Here is a 26,962-nt window from a genome sequence, read left to right on the forward strand (position 1 = left end):
GATGAACGGCAGGGCCAGGAACTTCCTCATGGTGGCAGTCGGTTGTGAGGAGGCGAATTCACTTGTGAGCGAGTGATTGAAGCAGTAAAATCCTAGACTACGACTTCCGTGGTTACTGGGACACGTACCCAGGCGTCGTACTCTTGTAGGAAGGCGCACGAGATGTGTTGCCAATCACCAAGTGGCATCCATCCAGCTCCGTACAGCGCGTGTATCGCGTTCCTCGGCGAAGCAGCATGTTGTATAGCTTAAAAGCTTAGGCGGTGAATTGCGCCGTCTAAAGTACTGTAGTTATCCGCTCCATGTTCGTGTTTAGCATTTAATACCTTTGGCTGGCAGGTTTCCGAGCTGTCCTGGACACTTGTTGCTCTTGTTTAACGTTGAGGTTTGCAGCGCCTGGCAGATTACACTTTGAAGCGCACTCGGGGTTAGAGACGACATTCGGATTTCGGATTGGCATTTCTGTCTCATCCGGTTCAACCGGTTTGAAAATCGAATAAATCCGGTTATATTCGAATGCATTCGGATTGTTTGACTTATTACATTATGGAGTATCCTTCTATATACGAATAAATCAGCAATCGGCTACCACGGGGTAATAAATGATACACATTTTTTGAGTGATCATGATTGGATAAAATCAGAATGTGTACAAAGAAATATCCCGAACCAAATTCGGATTGCATCCGGATGAACCCGGATCAGAATCCGGATTTTTATTGACCGGTTGCATTCGGATTTCATTCGAATGCAACCGGTTGAAACCGAATTCGGCCATCCTTTTACATTCTCTACTCGGGGTCATACCGGTACATAAGAAAGGGCGAATTGGACACCTGGCTCAGTGCCAGCAAACCGATGGTCAACGATGCCAAGGTGCATGAACCTGCTCAGGCTGCACAGAAACCTCGAGCAATCCCGGCAATTCAGTACCGGGATTGCAGGAGGGCCGATATGCCGTGGTTCACAAACAAATCGTTCTGTTGGCTACAGCCTGCAGTTCTCAGTCCTAAAACTGCAGAATCTCTCGACAAATCGAGTTGATCGTCAACAAAATAAAAAATACGAAGTTTATTGCATTTGTTTTCAACGTTAGAGCAGCCCTTGTCCGTACATTTGCAGAGCACTCGTCCAAAAACATACCCCGCTGCTGTGAAGTTAGCATCCCATGAATATGAGTTGGATACCTTTCAACTAAAGTGGGTATTGTGGGTTCTACTCAAAATTGGAGTGGTCGATTGGTTCAATCAACCGCCCCCGAATCGCCCCGGTACTATGCTAGGCTATTTTAGGTGCTGAATCCGTACTTATACAGAATGAAAAGGTATGTCGTCGTTTCATAGCCTTTTGTGGTGGGAGTCGATTGGAAGAACCGGCCCAAACGTCCAAATTTGGCCGGAATTCACAATATCATGGGAGACTTTCTACGTCACTTTCCTAATGAAAGTTGCTAGGGACTTACGAAAAGAAACATCGATGAAAACTTACATTTCCAGCAAAAATATTGGCTGAAAGCCTGGTCGAAAACCTGCTTCATATTCAGTGATTGACGTTGTCACCACTCCACGACATGGGCAAGACCAGTGAGAGCATGGAACTGGGTCACTGATCATGGCTTGAGTTGGTCCTACCTTTGGGGTTCAATACCGGTCTCTACCGTACATGATTGAAACGAGATAGAACTTATACGCCAGCATAGTTTCACAATGACTTACGCGCTTCTGGAAGCTATTCTACCTGCCCTTGATGCTGTCGCTGAGTCGCAGATACGCGGGGCCTGTTTACCTTGATGAAATATGGACACTCCGCATATCATATGAGCGGATTGTGTTCACACTGATCAGTCATACCACGTTTGTCGACCATGTGTATGGCGGGCGCATTTCAATGCATCATAACACTACTGCTAAGATGAACCCTTTCGTTATCGCCATACATTTCTGTTTGAAGAGACACCATACAAACTTCAAGTTTAGAGCGCTAAAAGGGTACTTGAAGTACCCTTCTAACTTATAAGATGACAGAGGTTTCCTTGTGAATATATAAAAAGAGATAGGTTCTATGCGCCCTTTCGATAAAAAGAATACATCAGGTACCACTGTACGGATACGTTTTGATTGGAGGATAAGACGCAAAAATAGCAGTATGACCAGTACCGTGGGGATCCTACCGCAACAACTGCAGCATGAGCAGTACTGTGGGGATCACCGGGGAAGCCTTGCATGTTCACGGCACTGTGTAGGGTGTATTCGAGCGCCGTGCTGCGCGTACCTGCTTGAGGTGGACGAAGTGTGCATCCTGCTGTACTGGGGCTGGACGGACGAGTACGACGTGGAGCTGCTCATGCCGCTGCAGCGCGTGGTGGACCGCATCGACCTGGTGCTGGTCTCGCACTTGGACCTGGCGCGCATGGGGGCGCTGCTCAACGCCATGGCAAGCTGGGGCTTAACGCGCCCGTCTACGGCATGCGGCCGATGCACCGCATGGGGCAGATTCCACTGTATAGCGCCTTCCAGGCAAAGACCAAGCTCGACAGCGACTTCTCGCTCTTCTCGCCGGACGACTTGGACGTCGTCTTCGAGCACTTCATGCAGCTCAAGTACTTGGACAAGTTCATGCTCACGAGCGGTGGCGAGGGAATCGTCATAACGCCCAATGTTTCTGGCCACCTCATTGGCGGCGCGCTCTGAAGGGTCATGAAGGAGACGGTAAGACGGGAGGTAGCATACTTTTTGCCTTTGGACGTGGACTGACGGGTGTGTTTGATGTAGGACGACATTATATACCGATGGAATACAACCACTGCTCGGAGCACGTGCTGCAGAAGACAATCCTGGACTTTTTTTCGTGAGTTTTCCAACGCTAGCGGACGCTTGTGGTGGTGGTATCCTGTTGTGCTGATGATGGATTACTGTTTTGCTGTTGTTGATTGCAGATGCCCGACGCTGCTTATCACAGGCTCGATAAACATCCAGAGAGCAAGAAACTACCGCTGCTGTTCTCATCGTTGTCGCCCTCTCCTGCCTCACTGCCCGTGCGCCGCGGAGCGTTTGTGCTGCTACGCTCCGCCTGCTGTGTCTCCAGTCATTCGAGAACGCCGCGTTCGTGGCCTCGCTGCTCTAGCAGATCCTCCTCCGCCCAGGTGTCCTTCATCGATCTCCCCGTGGTCCTCCCACCGGCCGAGCAGGCAGCCATCGCCCGTCCTTCTGGCCGAGACGTCCCTGGCGGTTGGGCGATGTCCGCGTGCTGCTGCCCGTGACCGCCGACATGCGAGGCTTCGAGTGCGGAGCGGCAAGGGTGACGTCGACAGCAACATGAAGTGGCCGCTCCAGCTGCAGTATCGACACCCGTTGATTGTTGGCTACTGATCCTGCAGCGGCGGGTGGGAAGTGACGGAGTTGATTTGATCCCGGATGGTAAGCTGACTGTTGGAAAGATAAAAAGCTATCGTTCTACTGATACGTTTTTGTGGCTTCGTGTGTTGTGCCTTTGTCGTTTACAGGAGGCTGTGCAAGTGACCTTCAAGTTGACGAAGATGAGCACATGAATTGTTTTCGCCGGACCTCAAGCTTATCGCACTGTAATGACAAAGCTGTGGTTTTGTGATCGTTAGTATATGTAATGAGATAGACTGTTACAACTACGCTTCATGGTCATTCGCTTTCTCCTGTTCCCGGCGCTCTTTCAAGAACTGATGCTGCGCTTTATACATCGCAGACGTCCGTTTCAAGTTGCCGTCAATTGTGTAGACTTGCTTGGGCAGGTAAAATAGGTGATATTTCTGCCAGCACGTCCAAGATTCTTGCTGACACAGGTGCGGTTTTGTTGGGTCGATGGGGTATGAACGCTTGCACAGAGCAACTCCATGCTTTTCGCATTAATCGGTCTTTTGGGTGGAAGTTCTGCATTCAAATTTGCAAACTGTGCATTTGCGTTTCGAGCGGCTTCTCCCTTTTAGCACCATCCACGATTCCTTTGCGACGCACATCTGTGGTGGATCAGCTACTGGTGGATTTGGTGCTTGGGATGGCGCTGGCGCCTCTGCAGTGCTGGTAGCATACACCATACCGCAGTCAGTATTGATGCACTTCTTCCAGTCCCCGTTGAATAACTCGGTGTCGGATAACACGTCCTAAAACGATTCCTAAAGAGTCCTAATTGTCCTAAAAAACTCTCGAAAATTACCGTGAGATGTCCTAAAACTCGTATAATCCTTCGTAACAGAATATAATAAACTACGTCCTACGAGCTGTCTTAAAACCTAGTTTTATGAATATTACGCGTTTTATTGGTGACCACATTGTTTGATACGCGTAATTTAGAGCGTTCGCAACGTTATTTACGCGTAATTACGGGCTCATCCTAGCCCCTCGTCGAATGTCAGACCCCACAGTGCAGTGCTGCCAGCAATTTCACTTTTTGCAGCCTAAGTGTGAGAGCCCAACCTTCTTCGCATGGACCACGGCGGGTATTCATTCTGCGTTAAGCGCACATGCCCGGAAACAAACACGATCTACTACAGCTGCAAGAAGTTTCGTGAGGGATGCAAGGCAAGACTGATTGTCCGAGGAGGAGCCGTCGTCGCAGAGAAGAGTGTGCACAACTGTAAGGATGAGCCCAAGCCAGAAGTTGTGGACGTGCGCAAGAAGATGAGAGTGGAGCTCCAGCGCTCTAGCATCACCAAGATGTCAATCCCACCGGCGGTCCTGTGGCAAGAGGTGTACGACGATCTCACGCTTCGCTACGGCGGAGAAGGTATTGCGCTCAAGATCATCCCTGCGAAGCCGGCCGTCTCTATCATCAAGCACACGCACAAGGATTGCTCTGGCGGTGATGTCTTTGAAGCCATTCTGACCCAAGCTGTTCGGTGCGTGAGTGACATGGATGCGAGGGCCTTTCTTCAGTTCAGCGTGGTCCACCCCACCGCCGCGGGCTCCGGAATGCAACGTCTGATCGGACTGACCCATCCCGACTTGGCTCGAATTCTACGGTACCCGAAGATCACGCTGTTCATTGACGGAACATTTGCGGTGGTTCCTAAGCCGTTCAGTCAGTGTCTGATTGTGATGGCTTTCGAGCCTTCTGTCGACCTCTACGTGCCTGTTTGCTATGTACTGGTGCAAGTCAAGTCCCAAGAAACGTACTGGCGGGTTCTCAACGATCTCGTGATCCTGAGCAACCGCCAGCTGGAGCCCGAAAATGTCACGTGTGACTTTGAGTCCGCCCTTATCAACGCTGTGCTGGAGCAATTTCCGACTGCGAACCTCGTTGGGTGCCTGTTCCACTGGAAACAGGCCCTCCGTCGGAAAATGCTTGAGCTGCGGCTACCCGAAGACCAAATCAAGGACGCTCTCAGCCCAGGGAAGCTCGACACTCACGGTTATCCCGGAGGACCAAATCGCTGAAAAGGTGCGGACTATTTTTTGGGGTGACCATTTTTTTGTGTCTGACCTATTCTGATAAATGGCTGCATTGTAGGGTGTGAGGTACGTGAGGAGTATTGTCGGCGAGACCGGTTCGAAAACAAAATGGAATACTTTTTGGAAGTATTTCCTCAAGACCTGGACGCAGCGATTTGATGTCACGACCTGGAACGTTCATGAAATGGTGCGGTGCGGTGTTGACATTGTTAACCGCACCAACAATCCGCTGGAAAAGTACAATCGTGACTTCGCGTCGCGAGTGGGTACACACCCTAGCCTGCTTACCTTCATTGAAGGCACCAAGCAAGAAGCAGCCCGCTATCTCCAGCGCATTGACGACATCAAGAAGGGACTCCAGACGGCTCCGCAGCATGCTCCGCCAGTAGTGCCAGGCATCCCAGCTGGCTATGCGGACTTTAAGTAGGATAGTACGGTGTTCGGACGCTGATAATGCAGTCCTGCTTCAACGGGAGCCCTTGCTAACAAGTTGCCAAAAAATTCCATTTGTCCTAATTGGACAGCTCCCAGTTATAGTCAACAAAGTGTCCTAATAGGACAACTGCCAGTTCTAGGCAGTTAAGTGTCCTAGTAGGACAGCTCTCGGTTATTACTCGACTAAGTGTCCTAATAGGACAGATCCTCATTTAGGTGAATTGTTGTTGTCCTATTAGGACAGATTTCGGTAAGTGAATTGTGGCTGTCCTATTAGGACAGCTCCTGACCAGCCCGTTCGTCCTAAAACGAGCTGTGTTGTCCTAATTTTTGGTACCGTTTATGAGCAAACTGCAAGTAATATACCGCATTTTTTAGGACAATAGGACATCTTAGGACGTCTATTAGGACGTGTTATCTTTTACCGGAAAATGAGTTCCAACTGCGAGTTTATAAAACGCGCGCCGCACGGCGCGACACAGGGAGGATTTTAGGCGGGATCTACGCGCTACCCAATCATACGAAGCCGTGTATTTCGCGGTCGACGCGTGATTGGCTAAAGCGAGCCCAAGGAAAAAAACTCGCGCTTCAGCTAGAGGCAGCTTACTTTGACTTCAACCACGAGTAAGTCGTCCGAGACGGCTAGATAACTCGCTCACTTGAAGTCGAAGTTTGTCGCACTTGGGTCGAAAAGTCGAGGGAGAAAGGAGGACGCATCAATACTATGTAACAAGACGTATGTATTAGGAGCTGGTGTTTTGGCATGGCAATTCATGCGATGGCAAATGGATACAGCACTGCACCAGTGCCCACGGCGACCGCCACGCTGGTCATGCCGGTGATGAAGCCAGGTATTAGTAGTAGCATCGTTTACATTTACGGTAAATGGTGTTGATGCCCCGCGGGTGCCAATGCACGCACCAATTGACAAAGTATATGCAAGTAAGCTGTAGTTTTCAGGGATTGGGTGGCCTGGCAGTGTCGCCAATGCACTGCAGCCATGCTCTACCTCATGCCTATCTCGATCAATTCTGTCCCAGCGCCGTAAATTGGGCAGGTAGTACTGGCGGCACAGCCGAGCTTTAGGCGGTCGGGTGTCCATTGGTGGTGTTTGAATGTAGTATGTAGCTCCTCACATGAAATGTGCCAACGCTAAGGTGAGATAGTCTCGTTGTCATTGGGTTCCGCACGTTGGCGTGCCGGTCGCGACGACGCCTGCAACCGTAGCAACCGGGACGAAGAACACGCAGAAAATATCATGTACTGAGTCTATTGGTGTAATGCGTAAGAACGGTCGGAGCCGTGACGACTATTATCGATCAATCTAACACAAATTCTTCCTCACAATGGTACCCCATGTAATGGGCATATCAGGCACATTTCATGTGAGGAGCTACATACTACATTCAAACACCACCAATGGACACCCGACCGCCTAAAGCTCGGCTGTGCCGCCAGTACTACCTGCCCAATTTACGGCGCTGGGACAGAATTGATCGAGATAGGCATGAGGTAGAGCATGGCTGCAGTGCATTGGCGACACTGCCAGGCCACCCAATCCCTGAAAACTACAGCTTACTTGCATATACTTTGTCAATTGGTGCGTGCATTGGCACCCGCGGGGCATCAACACCATTTACCGTAAATGTAAACGATGCTACTACTAATACCTGGCTTCATCACCGGCATGACTAGCGTGGCGGTCGCCGTGGGCACTGGTGCAGTGCTGTATCCATTTGCCATCGCATGAATTGCCATGCCAAAACACCAGCTCCTAATACATACGTCTTGTTACATAGTATTGATGCGTCCTCCTTTCTCCCTCGACTTATCGACCCAAGTGCGACAAACTTCGACTTCAAGTGAGCGAGTTATCTAGCCGTCTCGGACGACTTACTCGTGGTTGAAGTCAAAGTAAGCTGCCTCTAGCTGAAGCGCGAGTTTTTTTCCTTGGGCTCGCTTTAGCCAATCACGCGTCGACCGCGAAATACACGGCTTCGTATGATTGGGTAGCGCGTAGATCCCGCCTAAAATCCTCCCTGTGTCGCGCCGTGCGGCGCGCGTTTTATAAACTCGCAGTTGGAACTCATTTTCCGATTTGCGTGAAGCCGAGCAACCCACCTATCCGGGCCGTCGAGGTGCTGCTGCTCACAATGCCGCCAGCCTCACCAGTACAAGAGTCGCATCGAGGCCACGCTGGCCAACGGCGCCGCTACCCGACCCCATCAACTGCGACACGGCGACGCTGGCCCACGGGAGCCGACGACGGGACTGAATGGGCGGCCTGCTGCCCGATTGTCCGCCGGCGTCAAGTTCGACTCGGCCACTGAGGCGTCGGCGGATACACGGGAGGCACGCTAACGACGACGTCAAGCGTAACGCGGCCTCGGAAGGATCGGCGAACACATGAGCAGCACGCCGGCCGGCCACACCGTGGACGACACGGCTACGGGAGACACAGAGGGTAGTGAAGGCTTTTCGGGGCGGGGGCACAACGCACGACGCTAAGGCTACACCGGCGGGCGCTGCTAATGCTAACACCTCGTGAGCACGATTTGCCTTGCGACTTGCAATATATTATTTGTACCTTTATCAATACAGTCGGTAGTCCTCGACATCACATTGAATGTAGTGATAGGCTTTCAGCACGGCACCTCACCTTCAGATCCCTGGGGTTATCGGCGATCGGCACGGGGCCTCTTCTCGATCAACCCACGTGAGGTAGATCTTCCTTGCCTTTGCGAGCTCTGCGAGCCCCACGATCGCGGCCATTCAAGCGATATTGGATCATGCGATCTTGGGCCTGGGAGCATGCTCTGGCAGTGCGAGCGCGACCCTTCTCCTCATTTCGAAGTCCTCGCGGTCACCAGCAGAGCACCAATAAGTATGGAGAAACAACAACCAGACGCAGGAACTTTCCGCACCGACGCTCACATTTGACACACTCCTTCCTGTGTTTGTGCCGCGCAGAATCGAGTAAGTCTTCGTTTGTCTTTTCAGTAATAATGGCCGTCGATATCTTACCTTTGTGTACAAGGTGTTTGAACCCCGCTTTGGATCGAGCTCCGACATAGATGACTTGGCCGACATACTGCCCATTTCTGAAATGCACGCGATGTTTCGCGAGTCTAACCTTCATCGCATGGAAGAGCAAAACATACACAACGTGATATGGTTGATGTATTGGCTTGAGAACTGCATGGACCTGTCCGAGGTAAGGATCAAAACATATGACACCGGAACATTTTCATTTGCAATCTACTAACTGTTGGTCTGACAGATCACAACCGAAATGATCCAGGACCGAGATTGGTTTCTCTCGCACTATATCTACGAGAACCGCGTTTTCCTCAGTACGCCACAAGAATGCGTACCTGGCCGCAATCCCAACGGCGGCATCAAGAGGTTCCAACCAGCAGACTTCGTCGGAAAGGAGGAGCTCGAGAAGCTGGAGAAGATTAGGCCGAAGGTAGCAAAGCTTCTTGAAATGGCTGACTTGCTATATTTTCACGCCAAGGATGCAATATGCCGCTGCGCTAGATGTACCTATCATCGTACGCCTAGCTGGTTACAGAAGCAACCCGAAGGTCTAGCATACGATGTTCTTCCTACGGTGAAGCTTCCCGACGAATAAATAACGGCTCGGCACTTTCTTCCTTTCGCATCGTGGACGTCTAGCTATGAATTATATGTGCATGCTCACTATTCTGGCATGCCCAGTTTGTCGACCTTGCTTGTGGCATCGTGATGGCCACGCTCGTGATGGCATACTGGTAGCACTCAACCCTGGTTCGCTCGCGCCAGTGCTAAATACCAGCCATAAAAGTACGTACTCCAAGAGACATAATAGTGTGATGGAAATTCATGAGGTTTGGCCGTTACTGATAGACCTTTCACAGCTAGGTTATTGGTGGGAACTTAGACGACGGTTCGTAGGCTTCTCAAAATGCGACGGTAAAATATCTTCATTCCAGTATTGACCGAACTAAAAGATACTTCAAGTATCCTTTTGATCACGATAGGGTTAAGGATACATATAGCGAAAAGAAGGGTCCGACCAGAGAAGCCGAGGACTAGCGAATTATAGACACACAAATCCTCAGAACTGCCGACGCCTGCTATGGGCGTGAAAAAGTTGTTAACCCAGGATACATCACGGAACGGAAAAGCGCTGACAAGAAGGTGAGTGCAGGGAGAAGAGGTAGCTCCTTATTCGGCTATTGTAGATCTCTTGGCACAGTGGACAAGGCAGAGATGCAGACAGCGGTCATGTTCATGATACTATACTAGCTGATGAAAAACCGAAGAAAACTTTGCAAACGCCATTCAATGGATTGTTGCTCTTGATTTCCCCGAATCGTATACTACAGTGTATATGTTTATATTCTGGGAGAGCAGTAAAGCTGCTAGCGCAGACCACATTCGCTTATTTGAAGCCGATCAGATGAAGCCTCCCGTTTAAGTTAACATTAAAAGTGATGGAATATAGTGGAATCAGATATTTAGATACATAAATGGATAAATCCGATCCGATGGTTTGTTGAAGTTCTCGGGTCAGAATCTCTCAATTCCAACAAGAATCACCCAAGAAGCGGTTCATTCTCGAATTTGCTGTTGCAGGGTTTCTTGCTGTTTCGATTGCGCACTATGGACGTTGGAACGCACAGGGAGTTGAAGGCGGTGGACAATGCTGTTCTGCCTGGCGAGCATGGTTTTTGGCGCAGGTTGCAGGTGCTGCAGTCGCCGCTGTGGCTTTGCCAGCCCTCGCTCGCGATGTCACCAGAGCTTCATCTCACGGATAAGGTGGCGATCGCTAAGAATTATTTATTCTGTTAAGAATGGTTTAAAAACACATTTTCCTTTGAGCATACTTAAGCACGTTGGGGGTCAGCAGTCGTTCTGGATTATTGAAGGCGAGCCCAATCAAGCTCACTGAGTGAGTGCGAGTTGGGGCTGCCCCCTTAGGGGGTGATTGTGGTGGGTGTCGAAGAGTCGGGTGCGTGCCGCCGGGCGTGTGGTCGAGCGTGCCGTGGTGGCGTGTCGGGGCTGCTGGGGCTCTGCGCCCATTGGTGCAAACTCTAGACCGGAACTGCTCAAACTACACTACTGCCACGTTCGGCTGGGGACAAAACATGTACCGGTTGCCCGGTCCAAGAAAACCGCCCGCTTGAATGGCATACTAAACCTACTGGTGACCACGCGCGGCTTAGTGTGCGTGTGCATCTTGGTGTCCACGCGCGCCTTGGTGTCCGCGTGCGGCTCGCCGTCCACGGTCACCTCGTCCTTTTTCAACGGCTTTATCCTTCCATCGGAAAACATAATTTCCCTGCTACACTCGGAAATACACCTACTTACATTCAAGCACTATTTTATTATAAATTCTGCAGACCGTTCCCATTTCCACATCAAGGCCCGTGCTGTGCTGCAGAAGCAGAAGCTCTCCATCTTTTCGTACATCATCGCCCTGCCCTTCATCGGTGAGAGACCAGAACTATCGATTTCTTTTAAGTACATATGGAGCTAATATTTTGTCGTAGGGTAATTAATACCTTCGAGATGCGTCGACGGAGTAGCAGGCGATGATCTTGGCCACAATCGCCAAGATTCCCAAAAAAGAAGAACACGACGGTGTGTAGCAGTCGAGAAATACTCGATACCCGGGCATTATCACAGCGTTAACGTCTTGTTGTTGCATTTACTTGCATTTTCAGCTACACATGCTGTCGCTTGTCACGAGTATAACTCGTGCCCGCTCAATCGCAGACAAGAAGCCACTCAGAGCAATCCCAGCCCGACAAGAAACCAACTCGAGGCATCGCACACTCTACGCCTCGAAACTCATCTGCACAAGAATAACTACATCTTTAGCTACAACTAACCGTACCCAGCTCTAACTCAACGCTGCTTGCGCTTTCATAATGATCAGTCTTCATTTTTCCTGCTAGTGCACAAGTTCCTAGTCAAGACTCAAGCTTCTCTCCACAGAGTGCAAGACATCGCTAGTACCACCCGGTCAAGCAGACGAATGAAATGCGCGAGGTCATGAAGGAGGAGTTCATGATGGAGACTCCTGACCAGCAGGGTTTTATTACAAACCATGGATGATCGAGGCCAATCGTCATCATGGTCGCGTGCACTGTCGGGTGGCGGATCCTGGGAAACAAGACGTGCTTAGAACATCGCGTACGTGGAACTGTTCATTCGAGCCATTATTTTGTGGGATTTATGCTGACAGCGTAATTTAGGTGAGGCTGCTCGTTTTGCAAGACGACGTCGAGGGGTTGCTGATAAACTGGATGGCTTTTATGGCGGTGCTGGCGTGGGCATCATCCCGATCATCGTATTAGCTGCACGCTGTCAGTGGCCAAGGTGGTTGGTGCGAGACTGTTATTCTTCTGCGCGCATTGCCCGCAGAAGAAGCAGTCCTCGCACATTCAACCAAGAAGGTAGTACATGTGTTTGGTAACAGTACGGTGACTGCATGCTTACTACGCAATGTTCCATACAATTGACTTTATAGTGGTCTTGTCGAGGGCACAGGTTACTGTTCTTAAAAAAAAGTAATTCATGCGTGTATAGTATTATTTCGGAGTATTTTCTGTGAGTGTGCAGTTGGCCAGAGTATTTGGCATGCGCGTTAGAAGTAACCTATGGCGTGTTATTTACTCCGTAACGTTAGGATTAACAGCAAAACGGATACGGGTATGTTAGCTCCTGCTCGTTCAACAAAACGCTCACTAGATTGCCTTTTGTTGGTGTACTTTTTTCCCGCTTTTGTACCAGTAATTGTAAAGTACGGCTAGCTACCCTTCAACTCGCAGCGCATTTCTTTTTGTGAAGTTGTCATGCGAACTACCAAGCTATCCCAGCCTACGCAAAGCTCTAGTATATGATTTTTCTCAGTCCCCCGAAACATAGGTCTGTGAGAGCATATTCAGCGCCCCCCCCCCCCCAACTCGATCTGCGCTATGTTAGAAAAATAACATTTTTTTCACTAAGATTTGGCGAAGTGTTTCAAAATGATTATATTAATAGAAGTTAGTAAAACCGATTGGTTCTCGTTTACAAACATTTTGCTTGCGAATTCTAGGTTTGGCTTCGCCGATACAGACAGTGGGATACCTACTCGATTTGTTTTAAGTAGTAAGGTTAACATGTTCAAGGGTGCTATTAAGCATTTAAAAATAACAATATATATGATAATATATATTTCACAATGCATGTTGCTTTATTCAGTTTATGCTACATAAGAATGTATTGATTTTGATGATTATTTCGAAACTATTTATTATATATTAAATACCTTTGTAAACCAAAGTACCTACATTCACTATATATCATTTAGCAAGTTATATTTTAACTTTATGTTAAATTTAAAATGTAATTGTGGGTCGAAACAGTTTCAAAACAATTATATTTCAAAGAACATACTGTTTTGAAAACAATAATAACAAAGGGTTCGTAATACAGCTGAAGGTTTACTGGTACTTTATCCGACACGGTACACCCGCTAATTCCTGCCTCAATACACCTAAAATCGTGGATATGTCTGCGCACCTGCGGACGTAGCTACAAACTAAAGAATGGATCGGCCCCAGAATGCCTATATCTTCGTTTTAGTTGCAGGGCTCCACGTTAGTGCTACTTGTGTAATCTTGCCGGTATTGGCGCAAGATTCAGTCCAGGAGGGACCTACTGGGAAACCTTCAGCTCAGTCGCGAACCCCTTGTTAAACGATTAGGTAACGTTGAAAGTTAGTGAATAATGTGATTGAATGTTTTATGCCGTATTAAAGGTTTATACTAAATTGTGAATACTGATATTTTATTCTGTATTCTTAATGTTGTAGGTTTTAACAAGTTGACCTTCACCACAAATAAATGAAAACATAGTATATTTCCTTTACAGATTGGGTCCCCCCTTGAACCGAATAAAAGTCTATTGAAAAATAGATGATAGTCTTTGTTTTTAGGCTCGACCTTAACATTAATACGAGTGATTGGAATGTGTGAAACCAAGAATAAGAACAGTAGCGGCACAAGTACATGGTTTCAGGATTGAAAATTTCTGCGACGCTTTCCGTTGATGCCGCTGATAGACTGGAGAAGTTTATTTTCATTGGAAACTGCGAGGTCGCTGCTGGACGGTTTCCCGAAGTTAAGCAAGGGAAGGCAGCTTTTCCGGGATCCGGAAGCGAGACCAGTTAGGAGATATCACCAGCGCCCTCGGATTCTATTCCGTGCTTTGCACGAGAACTCGTAGCGTAAAGCAGTCAGTGTGTAAGTGACACACTGAGTTACTAAGTTACACAGTGTAACTTTCCACGCGTCTATATAATAGTAGCAGCTAACCTACCGCGCCACGCCATCCAGCTCACCTCAACATGACTCGACTGCGCCCCCATCGCTGAATGGTGTTCACGGAAATGCTTGCGAACAACAGCCAAATATGTATGGTCCGCAAATGGCTGGGAACAATACATGTACTGTGATAATACGCACCGCTGTTACATGTCTGCGTGTATGTTCCAGGTCCGTTGTGAATGCCTCCGCGCGCTTCGCTAGCATTGTGATGCGGAACACCATGGGTTAGCGGTGCTTCCACACTGAAATCCGCAGCGATCAGTGGGCGGACCACGCCTAGATTTGGTACGGTTTGCTGCCGCTAGTAAGCGTGCGGTGCAGAAAAGTGCATGAACCGTCTCAATGAAAGTCCTGGGGTGGTAAATCTCGGACCGACTTTATGTTTGAAGCTGTTATCATACATAAGACATGTACGGCAAAACGTATCAGTACTGGTGTACTGTACATTGATACCGCCCCCAAATTTGTTCAGTGGTCACTACAGTAACAGAGCACCACTGTCAGTGGTGTTTTAGCTGGAGGGTAGAGTAGAACATGCGTACGAGGAATCGTGTGTGTGTGTAAGTTAGTGAGCGTATCTGTATACCGGTAAAGGCGCATTGCGACAAGAGTATCATTGATATTATAATACTGTATCAACCGCAGGTAATCAAGTGTACAGCAGCAGCTGACAATCACGCGCCTTCCTAAAGACCATATCATAGGTATTTTCGCTGTCGTGGTGATGGCCGTGATCGACGGGGTGCGTCAGAGATCCGCTTTGGTGGCACATGATTTTTTGGTGTTGCAATGTAAACCAAGCCTTCGCGGCTGAAACGTGCAAGCTTAAAACGGAATGCATGGCATCTTGTCCGTGATTTCTTAGGTCAAGCTTTGCCAAATCTCGCTGTGTATTGTATCGGGGTTGTAAAGTGAGCTTTATCGAGACAAGGTCAAGGTGCGTGATTCTTGAACCTATTCGACTCGATACCATACGACAGCTCTAGTCGAGTGGTCGCATGGCCTCGATAAGTTACACGTACATGGCATGCAAGAACATTCATACATATACATGGTTTGCATGAAAAGTTTTTGTAGAAAAGCCTAGGTGCCAGACCTTGGCTACATACAGTGCTGTGGTAGATTTATACATAGACCTTCTGTCTTGAAACTTTCAAGTTGAAAGCCATGGATTGCTGGCGAGACTATCACCGATCGGTATGTCGTGCTCGTTTACTTTTAATAAAAAAAATACAGAACTGCAGGAGCCACCCATACAGAACTGCAGGAGCCGCCCAAAAAGAGCCCTTTGACATGTGGGGCGCTGGTTTTAATCTTGATGTATTTCCATCGCACAGACTCTGTACTACAACGCCTGCAACATGGGCCACAGAAGCCGTAACTTACGGACTTGTGTATCATAACGTAACGTCTACCGTAGCTACACGAGCACCCGAACACCGAACCCACTCTACTGAAGATACTTACCTGGTAGCAGTAGCTCCTATCGGGTCGCTGGGCTTTCCACTCACTTTGAAATTTCCTCCTTCCCAATCAAACCACCTCGGCGGACAATGCAGCTCCTGGCTCCTCTCATCGCTCTTCTCGGACTGGCTGCCGCTGTCGAAGCAGGGTGCGGCGGCCCCACCGCCCGTGTCACGCCCCCTCCTGGCTCCATCGTCGTCGATGCTACCGGAGCGCACAGGGGCAGCTTCCGCACCTTGTCGCAGGGTGTTGCCAAGCTCTCCGCCTCAACCACACCGCAGACGATCTTCGTGTACCCTGGTGTGTACAAGGAGCAAGTGGTCGTGCCGAAGCTCAACGGCCCGCTGATTCTTCAGGGCTACACGTGCAACACCATGGCGTACACTTCCAACCAGGTGACGATCACCCAAGCCAAGGCTCAGAAGGACATCCCCGCTTCGATCACCAAGAACCGCAACGACCTGACCGCCACGCTGCTGCTCAAGTCCGACAACGTCAAGGTGTACAACCTCAACGTCGCCAACACGGCCGGTAACGTCGGCCAGGCCATCGCCGTCAAGGCCGATGGGGCCAACATGGGCTTTTACGCGTGCAAGTTCCTGGGATACCAGGACACGCTGTACGCCAACAAGGGCCCGAACCTTTACGCCAAGTCGTACATCAGCGGCGCCGTCGACTTTGTTTTTGGCCAGTATGCCAAGGCGTGGTTCGAGTCGTGCGACATCGTGTCCATCGCCAAGGGCTGCATCACCGCTAATGGCCGTGACTCCGCTGCCAACCCGTCCGAGTACGTCTTCAACAACGCGCGCGTGACTGGCAATGGAGGCGTTGGAACGGCTTACCTGGGCCGCCCCTGGAAGCCCTACTCGCGTGTGATCTGGCAGAACAGCGACTTCAGCAACGTGATCAACCCGGAAGGCTGGCAGAAGTGGAACGGTGACAACAACGTTGCCAATATTCACTTCAAGGAGTTCAACAACCGTGGCGCGGGTGCTGCTGTCAATAAGCGTGTGGGTTTCAGTGGAAGGCTTGCGAAGCCTGTGCCTATCACGGATATCCTTGGCGCCAACTACAAGACCCAGTGGTGGGTTGACACCAGGTACTTGTAAAAAGCTGGCACGTTCTTCGGCTGCACCGCGTTGTAGCGGAAGAGAATTTAATTTTTTTCTTTAGACTCTCCATCGAGATTACATGTAGGTAGAACAAATCAACGGTAATCACTTCTTTTTGTGCATTTTATTCTTTTTTCAACTTATTATTTGGCCTCCATACATGTAGACTCGCAGCGGCAACATACGTCGCGAGTTTTGAAGGTACTTAAAAGTTGACCGCAACCAACGTGCCAGTTGAAATTTACTGTATTTAGCGTTTTTATCTCTTTAGTAATAGTACTTACTAATACTCGCTCTTACTCCCACTTTTCCAGACATGTACTCGAAATAAAACTTCACCAGCTTGCTAGAAAGTACTTTTGGCGAGTACTTGACTACCAGACAGGCGCTCACAGATCAGTGCTCAAATGTCCAAACCTACCAGCGGCTTGCGCTGTGGAAGGAAAGAGTACATGTAAATTCAAACTGATATTATAGCATTCGTTTGTTCTACTCACAAGTATCTCGCAGGAGATTCTGAAGATTCTACTACGCTATTCTACTAGAACAGAGCGTGGTGGAGCTGAAGAATTCCACCAACTTCTCTACAGGTACCTGGTGTCAACCCACCACTGGGTCTTGTAGTTCGCTCCGAGGATTTCCGTGATAGGCACATGCTTCGTCAGCCTTCCACTGAAACCCACACGCTTGGTCGTGATAGCGCCAGCGCCGCGGTTATTGTACTCCTTGAAGTAAACATTGGGAACGTTGTTGTCACCGTTCCACTTCTGCCAGCCCTCGGGGTTGATCACTTTGCTGAAGCCACTGTTCTGCCAGATCACACGCGAGTAGGGCTTCCAGGGGCGGCCCAGGTAGGCCGTTCCAGCACCACCAGTGCCAGACACACGCGCGTTGTTGAAGACGAATTCAGATGGGTTCGCAGGCGAGTCACGGCCGTTAGCAGCGATGCAGCCCTTGCCGACCGACACAATATCACACGACTCAAACCACGCCTTGGCATACTGGCCAAAAACAAAGTCGACGGCGCCGCTGATGTACGACTTGGCGTAAAGGTTCGGGCCCTTGTTGGCGTACAGCGTGTCCTGGTATCCCAGGAACTTGCACGCGTAAAAGCCCATGTTGGCCCCATCGGCCTTGGCGGCGATTGCCTGGCCGACGTTACCGGCCGTGTTGGCGACGTTGAGGTTGTACACCTTGACGTTATCGGACTTGAGGAGCAACATGGTGGTGAGATCATTACGGTTCTTGATGATCGACGCGGGAATGTCCTTCTGGGCCTTGGCTTGGGTGATCGTCACTTGGTTGGCAGCGTACGACATGGATGTGTGCCCTGCAAATGGTATGGAGTCGTGTGTCCAAAAAACAGCTTATTGTAAGGCCGAACGACGGCTGTTCAAACCGAACTCGATGTGATATGTAGAAATCCGCGACTGCAAAGTTCTCTTCTCACTGTAGTGTAAGTTATCGAAGTCACCTGTTTAAACAATACTACTGTAACATGCATGGACAGTAGCCGGCTCTGTCGCGCTTCCGAGAGGGACTTCATGCATTTTGTGCTGCATGCCGTCCACTTGCACACCGTGATCGTGTTTCAATAATAATAGTGCAGTGTTCTGCCAAAACATTGACGTGAAGATCTTCCGACTCAATACTGGCAAAGCAAATGGATCAAAAGGCTCATATTTTTTGTTGACTCCGAAAAAAAAACTCTTTCTAGATTGATAAAGAGCCTTGAGCTGCGCCGGCAAGCAGGACCAAACGACGGCAGCTCCATTAGCACAATGGCAGTATTAGGGCACGCAAAAATTCTGAACCGCCAAACATGGAGGTGTGAACAAACAGTACAGCAGGCGGTGGCATAGGGAGCGAGAATATTTGCAGTTACGGTTCTGTAACATTGTGTGATTGCTGTAACCTACAGCCTGTAAGAAAAGTGTAACCAAGTTTCGCGACTTAGCACAGAGGTATTAATATTATGAAGTCGATGGAAACTTTTTAAAAAGTTTAAAAAATAATTTTGTATCTGCAGTTCAATACTACGTAGTACCAATTTTAATTGCTCTTTAAAAACAGAACGGCGCCACCGTAATTGAGTGGTGGCTTGTTACCTTTTTTTAACGAATTTTACTGCGTAGGATTTACTACGGTGGCTCGATCTTTACCGGGTTACAATAGCTTAAGCGGACAGTGGAGCTAGTATCTAAGGATGCTCGAGGTAGGTTTAGAGGGGTTCGTGGATATACCTGGTGGGCTTGTCTGAGCGATAGCAGCACTAACGTTGTTTGCTATCCCAGTACAATCAGCAGTTTTATTTCTTATCAGAATAGTAATAGCGGGCGAAGGCGAATGGGTCGAATAGGATAAATGCCTGCTCCATATAAAATCCAGTGGGTGCTCCGTCAGGGTGCGATTCGGTGCAGCTCAAGGAGTTTGACGAAAAAGACACTCGTCTGCACCTAGACAACCTAGGCCTACCCAGCCATTTATTTTTATTTGAATTTTAAAGTAACCTGCCGTCAATCACCTTTTTGATGTCGACGTGACTCGAAAGAAAATAACGACGAGAGATTCCGAGCACTCATTCCAGAATCAGCCGCCTCGAAGCAACATGGTGAGTCTCAAGTGCGGGATTGTCGGCGTAGACAGAAGCGTTTTCTCCGTCGACATCGACCAGACACTTCAGTGGATGACTTGAAAGCCGTGATCAAGCAGAAGAACTCGGCGGCGGTCACATGTGACGCGAAAGACTTGTCGCTCTTCATCGCTAAGAAGGACGGTGTATGGCTGACGGAACGCGAGTTCAAGAGAGACGAGGTAGACACCAGTGGAATGACGCAGGTGGGGGATTCTGAGCCGAGTTTGGCTACCTTACCGGACGATGCAGACTTGCAAATTGAATTGACTGAGCAAGAAATGGCGGCTGGGAAGGGCCCCGTGCATTTGCTGGTGAGAGCACGTGACAGCTCGGAGAGAGAAGTTGCAGCAGCGACTACAGCGTTGTCAACGCAACAAACCAAGGTGGCCGTCGGCGACAAAAGACAGAGGACGGCACCTGGGCCTCCCACTTTGCTGGATGACTTGTACTCACTTACCAATTTCGTGCAGCTCCGGGGGAGCAAGAACTACCTGGTCGTAGATACCGTCTTAAAACTCCCGACGGTGGTCTGTGGCAAGGATTTCTCCAACAACTTGTACATCCGAAGCGAGTATTTGGAGCTCCACGAGATCATCAAGAGGAGATGAAGTCGGAACGTTCGCTCCGTAGTGGGCAGTCCTGGGATCGGCATGTCCGAGTTTGGCATCTACTTGCTGCTTGTGTTCGCTATGGAGAAGAAGGACATGGCCTATCGTCCACTGGGGAGGATGTCGCCCTGTTATTTGACCTGGAACAGCGCAAAACGCTACTACAATATTTCCGAGACGCCGCAACCTGGGAAGAAATACGAGGGGCTGTTTGAGGGCAACGAAGCCGGCGGAGCCTTAGATGCCGAGCATCTCCTCCATGCGTTCGTACTCTCCAGAGAACTACCAAAACTTTGTCAAGGAGTCGTGCTTCACGGTGTACATGAATCCGTGGACCAAAGACGAGTGCCAGAGCTTTGTCGATGGCATTGGTTTGAACGAAGACGAGTGGTTCCACAGATTCTACCTCGTTGGGGGCAAGCCGCGCCTCTTGTTTTCATCTTCTGAGGAGTTTGATGACCTGGTGCAGCGTGTGAAGGACGCGATTCCCGAGAATATCGACGGGCTAAAGGAGCAGGTTCGCCTCTTCCAGAGTCAAGTGTTCGACGGCCGGATGAAGCACGTACCTGTCCGTCGTTTCGTTGGGTCTCAGCACAATGGCGATAGGCTTCAGCTTGTCGCTGACTCCCATCGACCCGTTTGGCCCGTAGTTCTTGACGACGCGGAAGAATTCGTCCGGGTCCATGACGCGAGTCGCCAGCAGCTCACTGCGGCTGCGAATGCCCCGGTACGCGCACGTCTCTGGCTCTTTGACGTGGACTTCAGACTGCAGTCGAGGGCGAGCGCTCAAGCGATGGCCGGCGGCCTCGTCGCGGGTGCTGGGACGAACTGCGCGCCCTGGACTTGGAGCGCGCGGCGCGCATGGTCAAAATGGTAGAAGTGTAGCCATGTGTCATGAAAGTGGACCACATTGAATATATACTTGGTGTACTCAACATAAAATTCATTTCAACCAGCCAAAAGTCAGTGGTCATTCGGTGAAGTCGAAGGTCAATTGAGCTCTTCGTCTCTCTTCGCCGCGACGTCTGTAACCCACCATGCCGCGTAAAGGAGGCAAGCGCGTACGTATACTCTAGATTGCTAGGCGCCGGGACACGCAACCGCGCAAGAATCGTCCTCCAACTCGCTCTGTGAGCGGCAAAAATGGCATTAAACCCATTGCTCTAACCTTCGCGATTGCTTGTTGCTGTTGATTATTGCAGAGGAAGACCCGCACCCACGTGGTGGAGGCCCCCGGCGTGGAGAAGGATGACTCGCCCATGAGCTTCGTGTTCAAGATGGGCAAGGTGCCCGGCGTCGTGAGCACGCTGGTGCAGGACATGCGCCGCGTCATGGCGCCCTACACGGCCGACAAGCTACGCGAGAAGCGCAAGAACACGCTCAAGGACTTCGTGCACGTGGGCGCCCCCATGGGCGTCACGCACTTCATCTTCTTCACCAACACGGAGGCCGGCACCAACCTCAAGATCGCGCGCATCCCGCGCGGCCCGACGCTGTCGTTCAAGGTGACCAAGTACTCGCTCATGAAGCAGATGCACCTGGTGGTCAAGCGCCCCGTGGACGCGTCGGCTGCGCTCAAGTCCAAGCCGCTGGTCGTGCTCAACAACTTCACGGCGCCCGACGACCACATTAAGCTGATGAACGTGACGTTCCAGAACATGTTCCCGGCCATCGACGTGCAGACGGTGGCGCTGTCGGAGTGCAGGCGTGTGGTGCTGTTCAACTACGAGAAGGAGACGGATACGGTCGAGTTCCGCCAGTACGTGATCCGCGCTGCGCCGCTTGGTCTGTCGAAAAGTGTCAAGACCATCGTGAAGGCCAAGGTGCCCAACCTGAACAAGCTCGAGGATATCAGTGAGTACGTGCTGGGCAACGGCGCTGGCATTGGATCGGCTTCGGACAGTGAAGTGGACGACGAGGCGTCCCACGTGACGCTGCCCGACTCGTTCCGTGGACGTGGCAACCGCAAGGCTGAGAAGAGCGCTGTGCGGCTGACGGAGATCGGACCGCGTCTCACGCTGAGCCTTACCAAGGTGGAGCGCGGCATCTGCGAGGGCGACGTGCTGTACCACGCCTACAAGACCAAGACGCCGGAGGAGTCTGCCAAGGCTAAGGCGAAGCACGAAGCTGCGCTCGCCCTCAAGCGCCAGCGTCGTGAAGAACAGGAGGCCAACGTCGCGAAGAAGCAGGAGGCCAAGGATGCGAAGAAGCAGCGCAAGGCTGAGCGCAAGCGGAAGCGCGAGCAAGGCGAGGATGATGATGAGTACGACGAGACCACTGCCAAGACTGGTGGCAACGACGACGACTCGGAGCTGGACGACGTCGAGTACTACCGCCAAGAGGTTGGCGAGGAGCCGGACGCGTACATGTTCCCTGACAAGAAGAAGGAGCCCAAGCACAAGAAGCAGAAGAAATCCACGGAGATGAAGGCTCCTGTGCAGAAGCCGTCCGAGACTGCTGCGTCCGACAAGAAGAACCGATTCCTTCGGGCTGGTGGCAAGGCCCCCAAGGGCCAAGTCATCCGTCAGCGCCAACCCAAGAAGAAGTAGGCCACTTGAATCGAGCAGAACCTTATTCGTGGCAGCTACATGTGCGGTGTTCTGCCTCTCTAATAGATTTCATTCACTCTCGCATCCATCCTAAGGCCTTCATCATCAACTGCCGCGTCATGAGCACTTCAACTCGGACTTGTTTTTACAGTTCTCCATGTCACTCTTGTTTCTTTCAGGTTCGGTGCCTTGATACCATTTCTCAAACACACACGCTAAAACTAACTAGCCTACTTCAGCCTACTTGTCGAGCCCAAGAGCTCCAATACGCAAAAGATGAAGAAGAGGCGCTCGGCGCAGGCCAGCACTAGCGCTCGCTTCACCGTCTGCCAGGAGGCGGCTGCAGCGACGGATGCTGGTGCTGCTTCGGGTCGCCCATTGGGATCGGGAAACGATCGCGACGGCCAGCCTGCGGAACGCCGGCGGGACCGCCCAGGTTCTTGGGGTTCAGTCCAGCCAGACGTTGCGGTGGTGCCTGCATCTTGCGGTCGCCACCGTCCATTGCGTAGCGCATGCCGCCCACCTTGTTCTCTTCCTTGATCGGCCGTCCGGGCATTCCTCGGCGACCATCCTGCTGCATGTGCACGGCCTGCGCGTGTTGCTGTTGCTGCTGCGCCTGCATCTGGGCTTGCATCTGAGCGTGGTGGTGGGCCTGCGCGGCTTGTGCCTGAGCTTGAGCGTGGGCATGAGCCTGGGCTTGGGCGTGCGCCTGAGCCTGGGGGTGCTGCGACTGCATCTGCTGGGCCTGCTGCGGGTGCTGCATGCCTGGCACCATGCCTCCCATGACTCCGCGAGGCATCATGCCACCGCCATTCATTGCGGCGCTGCGACCCATGCCACGCATCATGTTCATACCGGCACTGCCCACAGGCATGCCACGCGCCATACCGCTGCTGGTTTCCGGGCCGCTGACACTCATCGAGTTCGACGTCGGGGCACCGCCCATGCTCATGCTCATGGGAGCTTCGCCACGAAGCATGTGAGCCATCGGAGCTCCCTGGCTTACAGGCGGAGCGCCGTTGGGCTGAGGAATGGCTCCTCCTTGTGCGGGGGCGCCCTGCTGCTGCTGTTGCTGTTGTTGTTGCTGCTGATGTTGCTGGTACTGGTTCTCAGCCGACGGACGCGACGAGAACGTCGGCATGGGCGACGTTGTGGGCGGCTCCGAAGGACCTGGTGCTGAGTTGGCACCAGCCATGCCGATGGTAGATTGGCCCGTTTCCCGAACACGCAGGAGCTCCAATCGCTCCCGAATAAATCCAGCGTCCGCGCCGAGCTCAGCAGCCTTCTGGTAGGCGTCACGAGCGTCGCTCGTCTGGTTGCAGGTATCATACAGCGTGCCGACGTTGTACCAGACTTCACAAATGTTGGGGTTGATGTTGATAGCGCGCGAGTACGCGTCCAAAGCATCCAGGTGTTGGTTGAGCTGGTAGAAAAGCACTCCGAGCGAGCACCACACATTGGGATTCTGCGAGTCCGTGGTCACGGCGTGCTTGTACGAGTCGTAGGCCTCCTCGAACTCCTGCACGGCCATGTAGCAACGGCCCAGCAGGTACCATCCCTTGCCGTCCTGCGGGTCGATCGTCACGGCCTTCTTGAGGTAATCGATAGCGGGCGGGTGCTCGCTGTGCTTGAGGCAGAGCCATCCGAGCTGCTGCAGAGGCTTAGCGTTGTTGGGGTTGAGCTCGGCCACCTTGAGGTAGCTCGACTTGGCGAGCTGAATCTCGTCCTTGAGCTCGTACACGTGTCCGATCTGCGTCCAAATATCACTGGCCATCTCAGTGGTCTGCACGTTGGCCTGCACGTCGTGCAGCACCGACTTGAGGCGCTCGAGCGCGCCCTCGTAGTCGCCGCGCTGCTTGGCGATGATTCCGAGGCGGAACTTGACCTCCAGGGCCATGTTAAAGTTGGGCTCGAAGCGCAGCACGGCCTCGAACGACTCCTGCGCGTGCTCGAGCGAGCCGAGGCGTTCGTAGAGCTGGCCGATGCCGTACCACATGTTGGGGTCCTTCTGGCTCATCGGGTTGTTGTACATGGCGTACTGGTAGGCCGTGTGCGCGCTCGTGAGGTCGTTCATCATGAGGCAGCAGTAGCCGAGGTGGCCCCAGGCGTCCGAGTTCTGCTCGTTGAGCGACACGAGGCCGCGGAAGCAGTCGGCGGCCTTGGTGTAGTCCTCCACCTTCTCGTAGCAGCAGCCGATGGCGAACAGCGCCGTCGCGTTCAGGCGGTTGTGGGACAGCACCTTCTCGTAGGCGAGCATCGTGTTCTCGTCGTCCCCCATCATCTCGGCGATGCGGCCCAGGGACAGCCACGCCTCCTCGTTCGCGGCCGAGAGCTGGCGGCCGAGCTGCAGTACGGACATCCATAACAAGTTAGCAACTAAACATACCACCATCACTCTCTCTCGGTGCGGAAATACATTCACTCTCGCGCCGATTTACACCACGCTACGGGGCTGCGGGACGCACCGTGTTGTTCTCCTCCATCTTGGGGGTCGCCATGGGGTCTGGCTGTATCAGTCAGTCAATCAGTACGTGGGGCCGGGGAGTGGGCGGGCCGCGTGCTGAGGATTTGAGAGAGTGCCGCGCTCTTCTCTTCGTTCTGCCTTCCCTCCTCGACTTGCGCGCGAGCCGTCTGTTTGTCTAATGGCGCTGATTTGATGGTGGGGGGCCTGGGAGAGGCCCCCCTCTGAGGAGCGTTCGCCCCCTTTCGCTCCGGAGCAGCCCTAACCGCGAAAATGACAGAAGGTGGTACTATCGTTGACGCCGGTTGAAACACTCTTCGTTTCAGTATTTGCAGGAAATGCGCACTTGTGAAGATCGGAAATTCGCTTTGGCCAAGATTCAACCCGAGCGTCAGCGCTCAGAAGACCCAGCGGACTGCTGTAACGACTACAGACAGATGATGTCATAGCACGATCGCACTGTTCATCGACGCTAAATCACCAGCGTGGCGTTGTGGATATCTTTGGGTTGTACTGCACTAAGCAAACGTCGAAGGGGGGAATGGCATGCTAAGCTCAAAGTTTGGCGGGATCTAACGCGTTCACAACCAACAGGAGCTCCTGGTAGATTGTGCTGGTCTGTAGTGCCGGCAAAAACTCCTCAAGCGACTCATATACAACTGTAAGCCGTGGCCGCCCAACTTTTGGTGTTTGCAATTCCTATGTGATAGTACCAACGCCATGTCAAAAGCGGGGTTGCAGAACCAGTCCGTTACGTGCTGTAACCGAGCGTGACGAGCGTGACGGACGGACACCCATGCGGGCCAATCACGCGCGTCGCGACGCTCTCGACGAGTCGTCTGGGCGCATCTGTCGCAGCGGGCTGCACCGGATCAGCGAGTGAGCGGCGGCGGACGGTTTCCGTCAAGTGGCGCCCTGCTAGCTTAGTCCGTCGCGCAGTGAATCCGTGCCCCGTTCGGTGCAGTACCGGCAGCCCGCGCGAACCATTTTGGCTGCATCTTTCGAAGGCGTAGAGATGCCGTGCGTGCGTGGAAGCTCCAGCGCTCTGAACCCACGCTGCCATACAATCGGCAGCTGGGCTCAACGGGCTAATCCGCCCTTGTGCGAGGGTGGCGGGGGTGACCAATACGCCTGCGACGCCGCCATTTAGTCGTGCCCCAGCGCCGCCTGGTCGGCACGCAGCGTTAACTCGGATTGCACGGCGAAGGGCGCCGTCGGCATCACGGCAGATCACCTTTCGCGCTGGGCGGTCATTCACCACGTGGCGTGCAAGCACGCGCGCGGGCCGTGGTGTGGCGGTACACAACTGAACTCCGGAGTGATTGTCGCCAAGTTGAAGATGCCCGGGGGTTAATCGAGCGCCGCCGGCTCAGCCCGCAAAGTTCAGCGCCGTCGGAACTCACCGCGCCTCTGTGTGTGGACGTCAAGATGGGAGGCAAGCTGCCGCCGCCACCACGCTGCCTTGCAACGGGGTGATGAATCACAAAAATCACCTCCCGGCTGTGGAGAGTCTCCACTGGAGACCGACCGCCCATCCAGGTGTCCTCACTCTACCTGGAGCGTGTAGACTCAACCACTTCGCATTCCAGTATCAAACCTGCTAGCACGTGTGGAGCCAGCGTGTCGTGTACATTGCTGTATTGCAGCCCGCCACGATGCGGTGCTTGCTGCCCAGCAGTGCTGGGCCAGCACTGTTGATTCAGCACTGTTGCTCTCAACAAAAAGTCGATCGGAATTAAGAGTCACTTGAGCCCTGTCTAAAGCGATCGTGCTAGCTCATTTGACAACTTGACTTCGGACGAGCATGTGGCGAGTGCGAGTTGGCGGCGGCAGCGTCTTGGCGTCGCTGAGGCCTCGCACGTCTGCAGGGCGCGCCGCTGCAGCCAGGTTTCCTGCGGTGAGAGGCGAATACAGA

General features: G+C 51.9%; 9 protein-coding genes across 9 annotated transcripts; 7 read left to right on the forward strand and 2 right to left on the reverse strand.

Annotated features, from left to right (window-relative positions):
• Positions 1 to 2,145: 2,145 nt before the first annotated feature.
• PHYSODRAFT_257520 (hypothetical protein) lies at positions 2,146 to 2,657 on the forward strand (the record flags this gene model as incomplete). The annotated part of the gene is made up of 3 exons (XM_009516013.1): positions 2,146 to 2,197; positions 2,243 to 2,385; positions 2,439 to 2,657. Coding segments are annotated over 3 exons (414 nt in total), but the record flags the coding sequence as incomplete, so codon positions are not given.
• Positions 2,658 to 4,550: 1,893 nt separating this feature from the next.
• PHYSODRAFT_419301 (hypothetical protein) lies at positions 4,551 to 5,102 on the forward strand (the record flags this gene model as incomplete). Its single annotated transcript, XM_009516014.1, has 2 exons — positions 4,551 to 4,910; positions 5,001 to 5,102. Coding segments are annotated over 2 exons (462 nt in total), but the record flags the coding sequence as incomplete, so codon positions are not given.
• Positions 5,103 to 5,199: 97 nt separating this feature from the next.
• Positions 5,200 to 5,847, forward strand: PHYSODRAFT_468181 (hypothetical protein; the record flags this gene model as incomplete). Its single annotated transcript, XM_009516015.1, has 2 exons — positions 5,200 to 5,409; positions 5,479 to 5,847. The coding sequence occupies 2 exons, from the start codon at positions 5,200 to 5,202 to the stop codon at positions 5,845 to 5,847; spliced, it is 579 nt and encodes a 192-aa protein (XP_009514310.1).
• Positions 5,848 to 9,147: 3,300 nt separating this feature from the next.
• PHYSODRAFT_293135 (hypothetical protein) lies at positions 9,148 to 9,489 on the forward strand (the record flags this gene model as incomplete). Its single annotated transcript, XM_009516016.1, has 1 exon — positions 9,148 to 9,489. The coding sequence occupies one exon, from the start codon at positions 9,148 to 9,150 to the stop codon at positions 9,487 to 9,489; it is 342 nt and encodes a 113-aa protein (XP_009514311.1).
• A 6,282-nt stretch (positions 9,490 to 15,771) lies between these two features.
• Positions 15,772 to 16,791, forward strand: PHYSODRAFT_257416 (pectin methyl esterase; the record flags this gene model as incomplete). The annotated part of the gene is made up of 1 exon (XM_009516017.1): positions 15,772 to 16,791. One exon carries the CDS (start codon positions 15,772 to 15,774, stop codon positions 16,789 to 16,791), a length of 1,020 nt encoding a protein of 339 aa, XP_009514312.1.
• A 587-nt stretch (positions 16,792 to 17,378) lies between these two features.
• Positions 17,379 to 18,113, reverse strand: PHYSODRAFT_257384 (hypothetical protein; the record flags this gene model as incomplete). Its single annotated transcript, XM_009516018.1, has 1 exon — positions 17,379 to 18,113. The coding sequence occupies one exon, from the start codon at positions 18,111 to 18,113 to the stop codon at positions 17,379 to 17,381; it is 735 nt and encodes a 244-aa protein (XP_009514313.1).
• Positions 18,114 to 20,296: 2,183 nt separating this feature from the next.
• On the forward strand, positions 20,297 to 20,922 carry PHYSODRAFT_257410 (hypothetical protein; the record flags this gene model as incomplete). The annotated part of the gene is made up of 2 exons (XM_009516019.1): positions 20,297 to 20,599; positions 20,803 to 20,922. The coding sequence occupies 2 exons, from the start codon at positions 20,297 to 20,299 to the stop codon at positions 20,920 to 20,922; spliced, it is 423 nt and encodes a 140-aa protein (XP_009514314.1).
• Positions 20,923 to 21,013: 91 nt separating this feature from the next.
• On the forward strand, positions 21,014 to 22,586 carry PHYSODRAFT_358211 (hypothetical protein; the record flags this gene model as incomplete). The annotated part of the gene is made up of 2 exons (XM_009516020.1): positions 21,014 to 21,098; positions 21,240 to 22,586. The coding sequence occupies exons 1-2, from the start codon at positions 21,075 to 21,077 to the stop codon at positions 22,584 to 22,586; spliced, it is 1,371 nt and encodes a 456-aa protein (XP_009514315.1). The 5' UTR covers positions 21,014 to 21,074.
• Positions 22,587 to 22,905: 319 nt separating this feature from the next.
• Positions 22,906 to 25,143, reverse strand: PHYSODRAFT_553749 (hypothetical protein; the record flags this gene model as incomplete). The annotated part of the gene is made up of 2 exons (XM_009516021.1): positions 25,052 to 25,143; positions 22,906 to 24,930 (listed from the first exon to the last, which is right to left on the reverse strand). Exons 1-2 carry the CDS (start codon positions 25,082 to 25,084, stop codon positions 22,906 to 22,908), a joined length of 2,058 nt encoding a protein of 685 aa, XP_009514316.1. The 5' UTR covers positions 25,085 to 25,143.
• Positions 25,144 to 26,962: the final 1,819 nt, after the last annotated feature.

The sequence above is a fragment of the Phytophthora sojae genome, assembly GCF_000149755.1.
Source record: "Phytophthora sojae unplaced genomic scaffold PHYSOscaffold_1, whole genome shotgun sequence".
Lineage (NCBI taxonomy): Eukaryota > Oomycota > Peronosporomycetes > Peronosporales > Peronosporaceae > Phytophthora > Phytophthora sojae.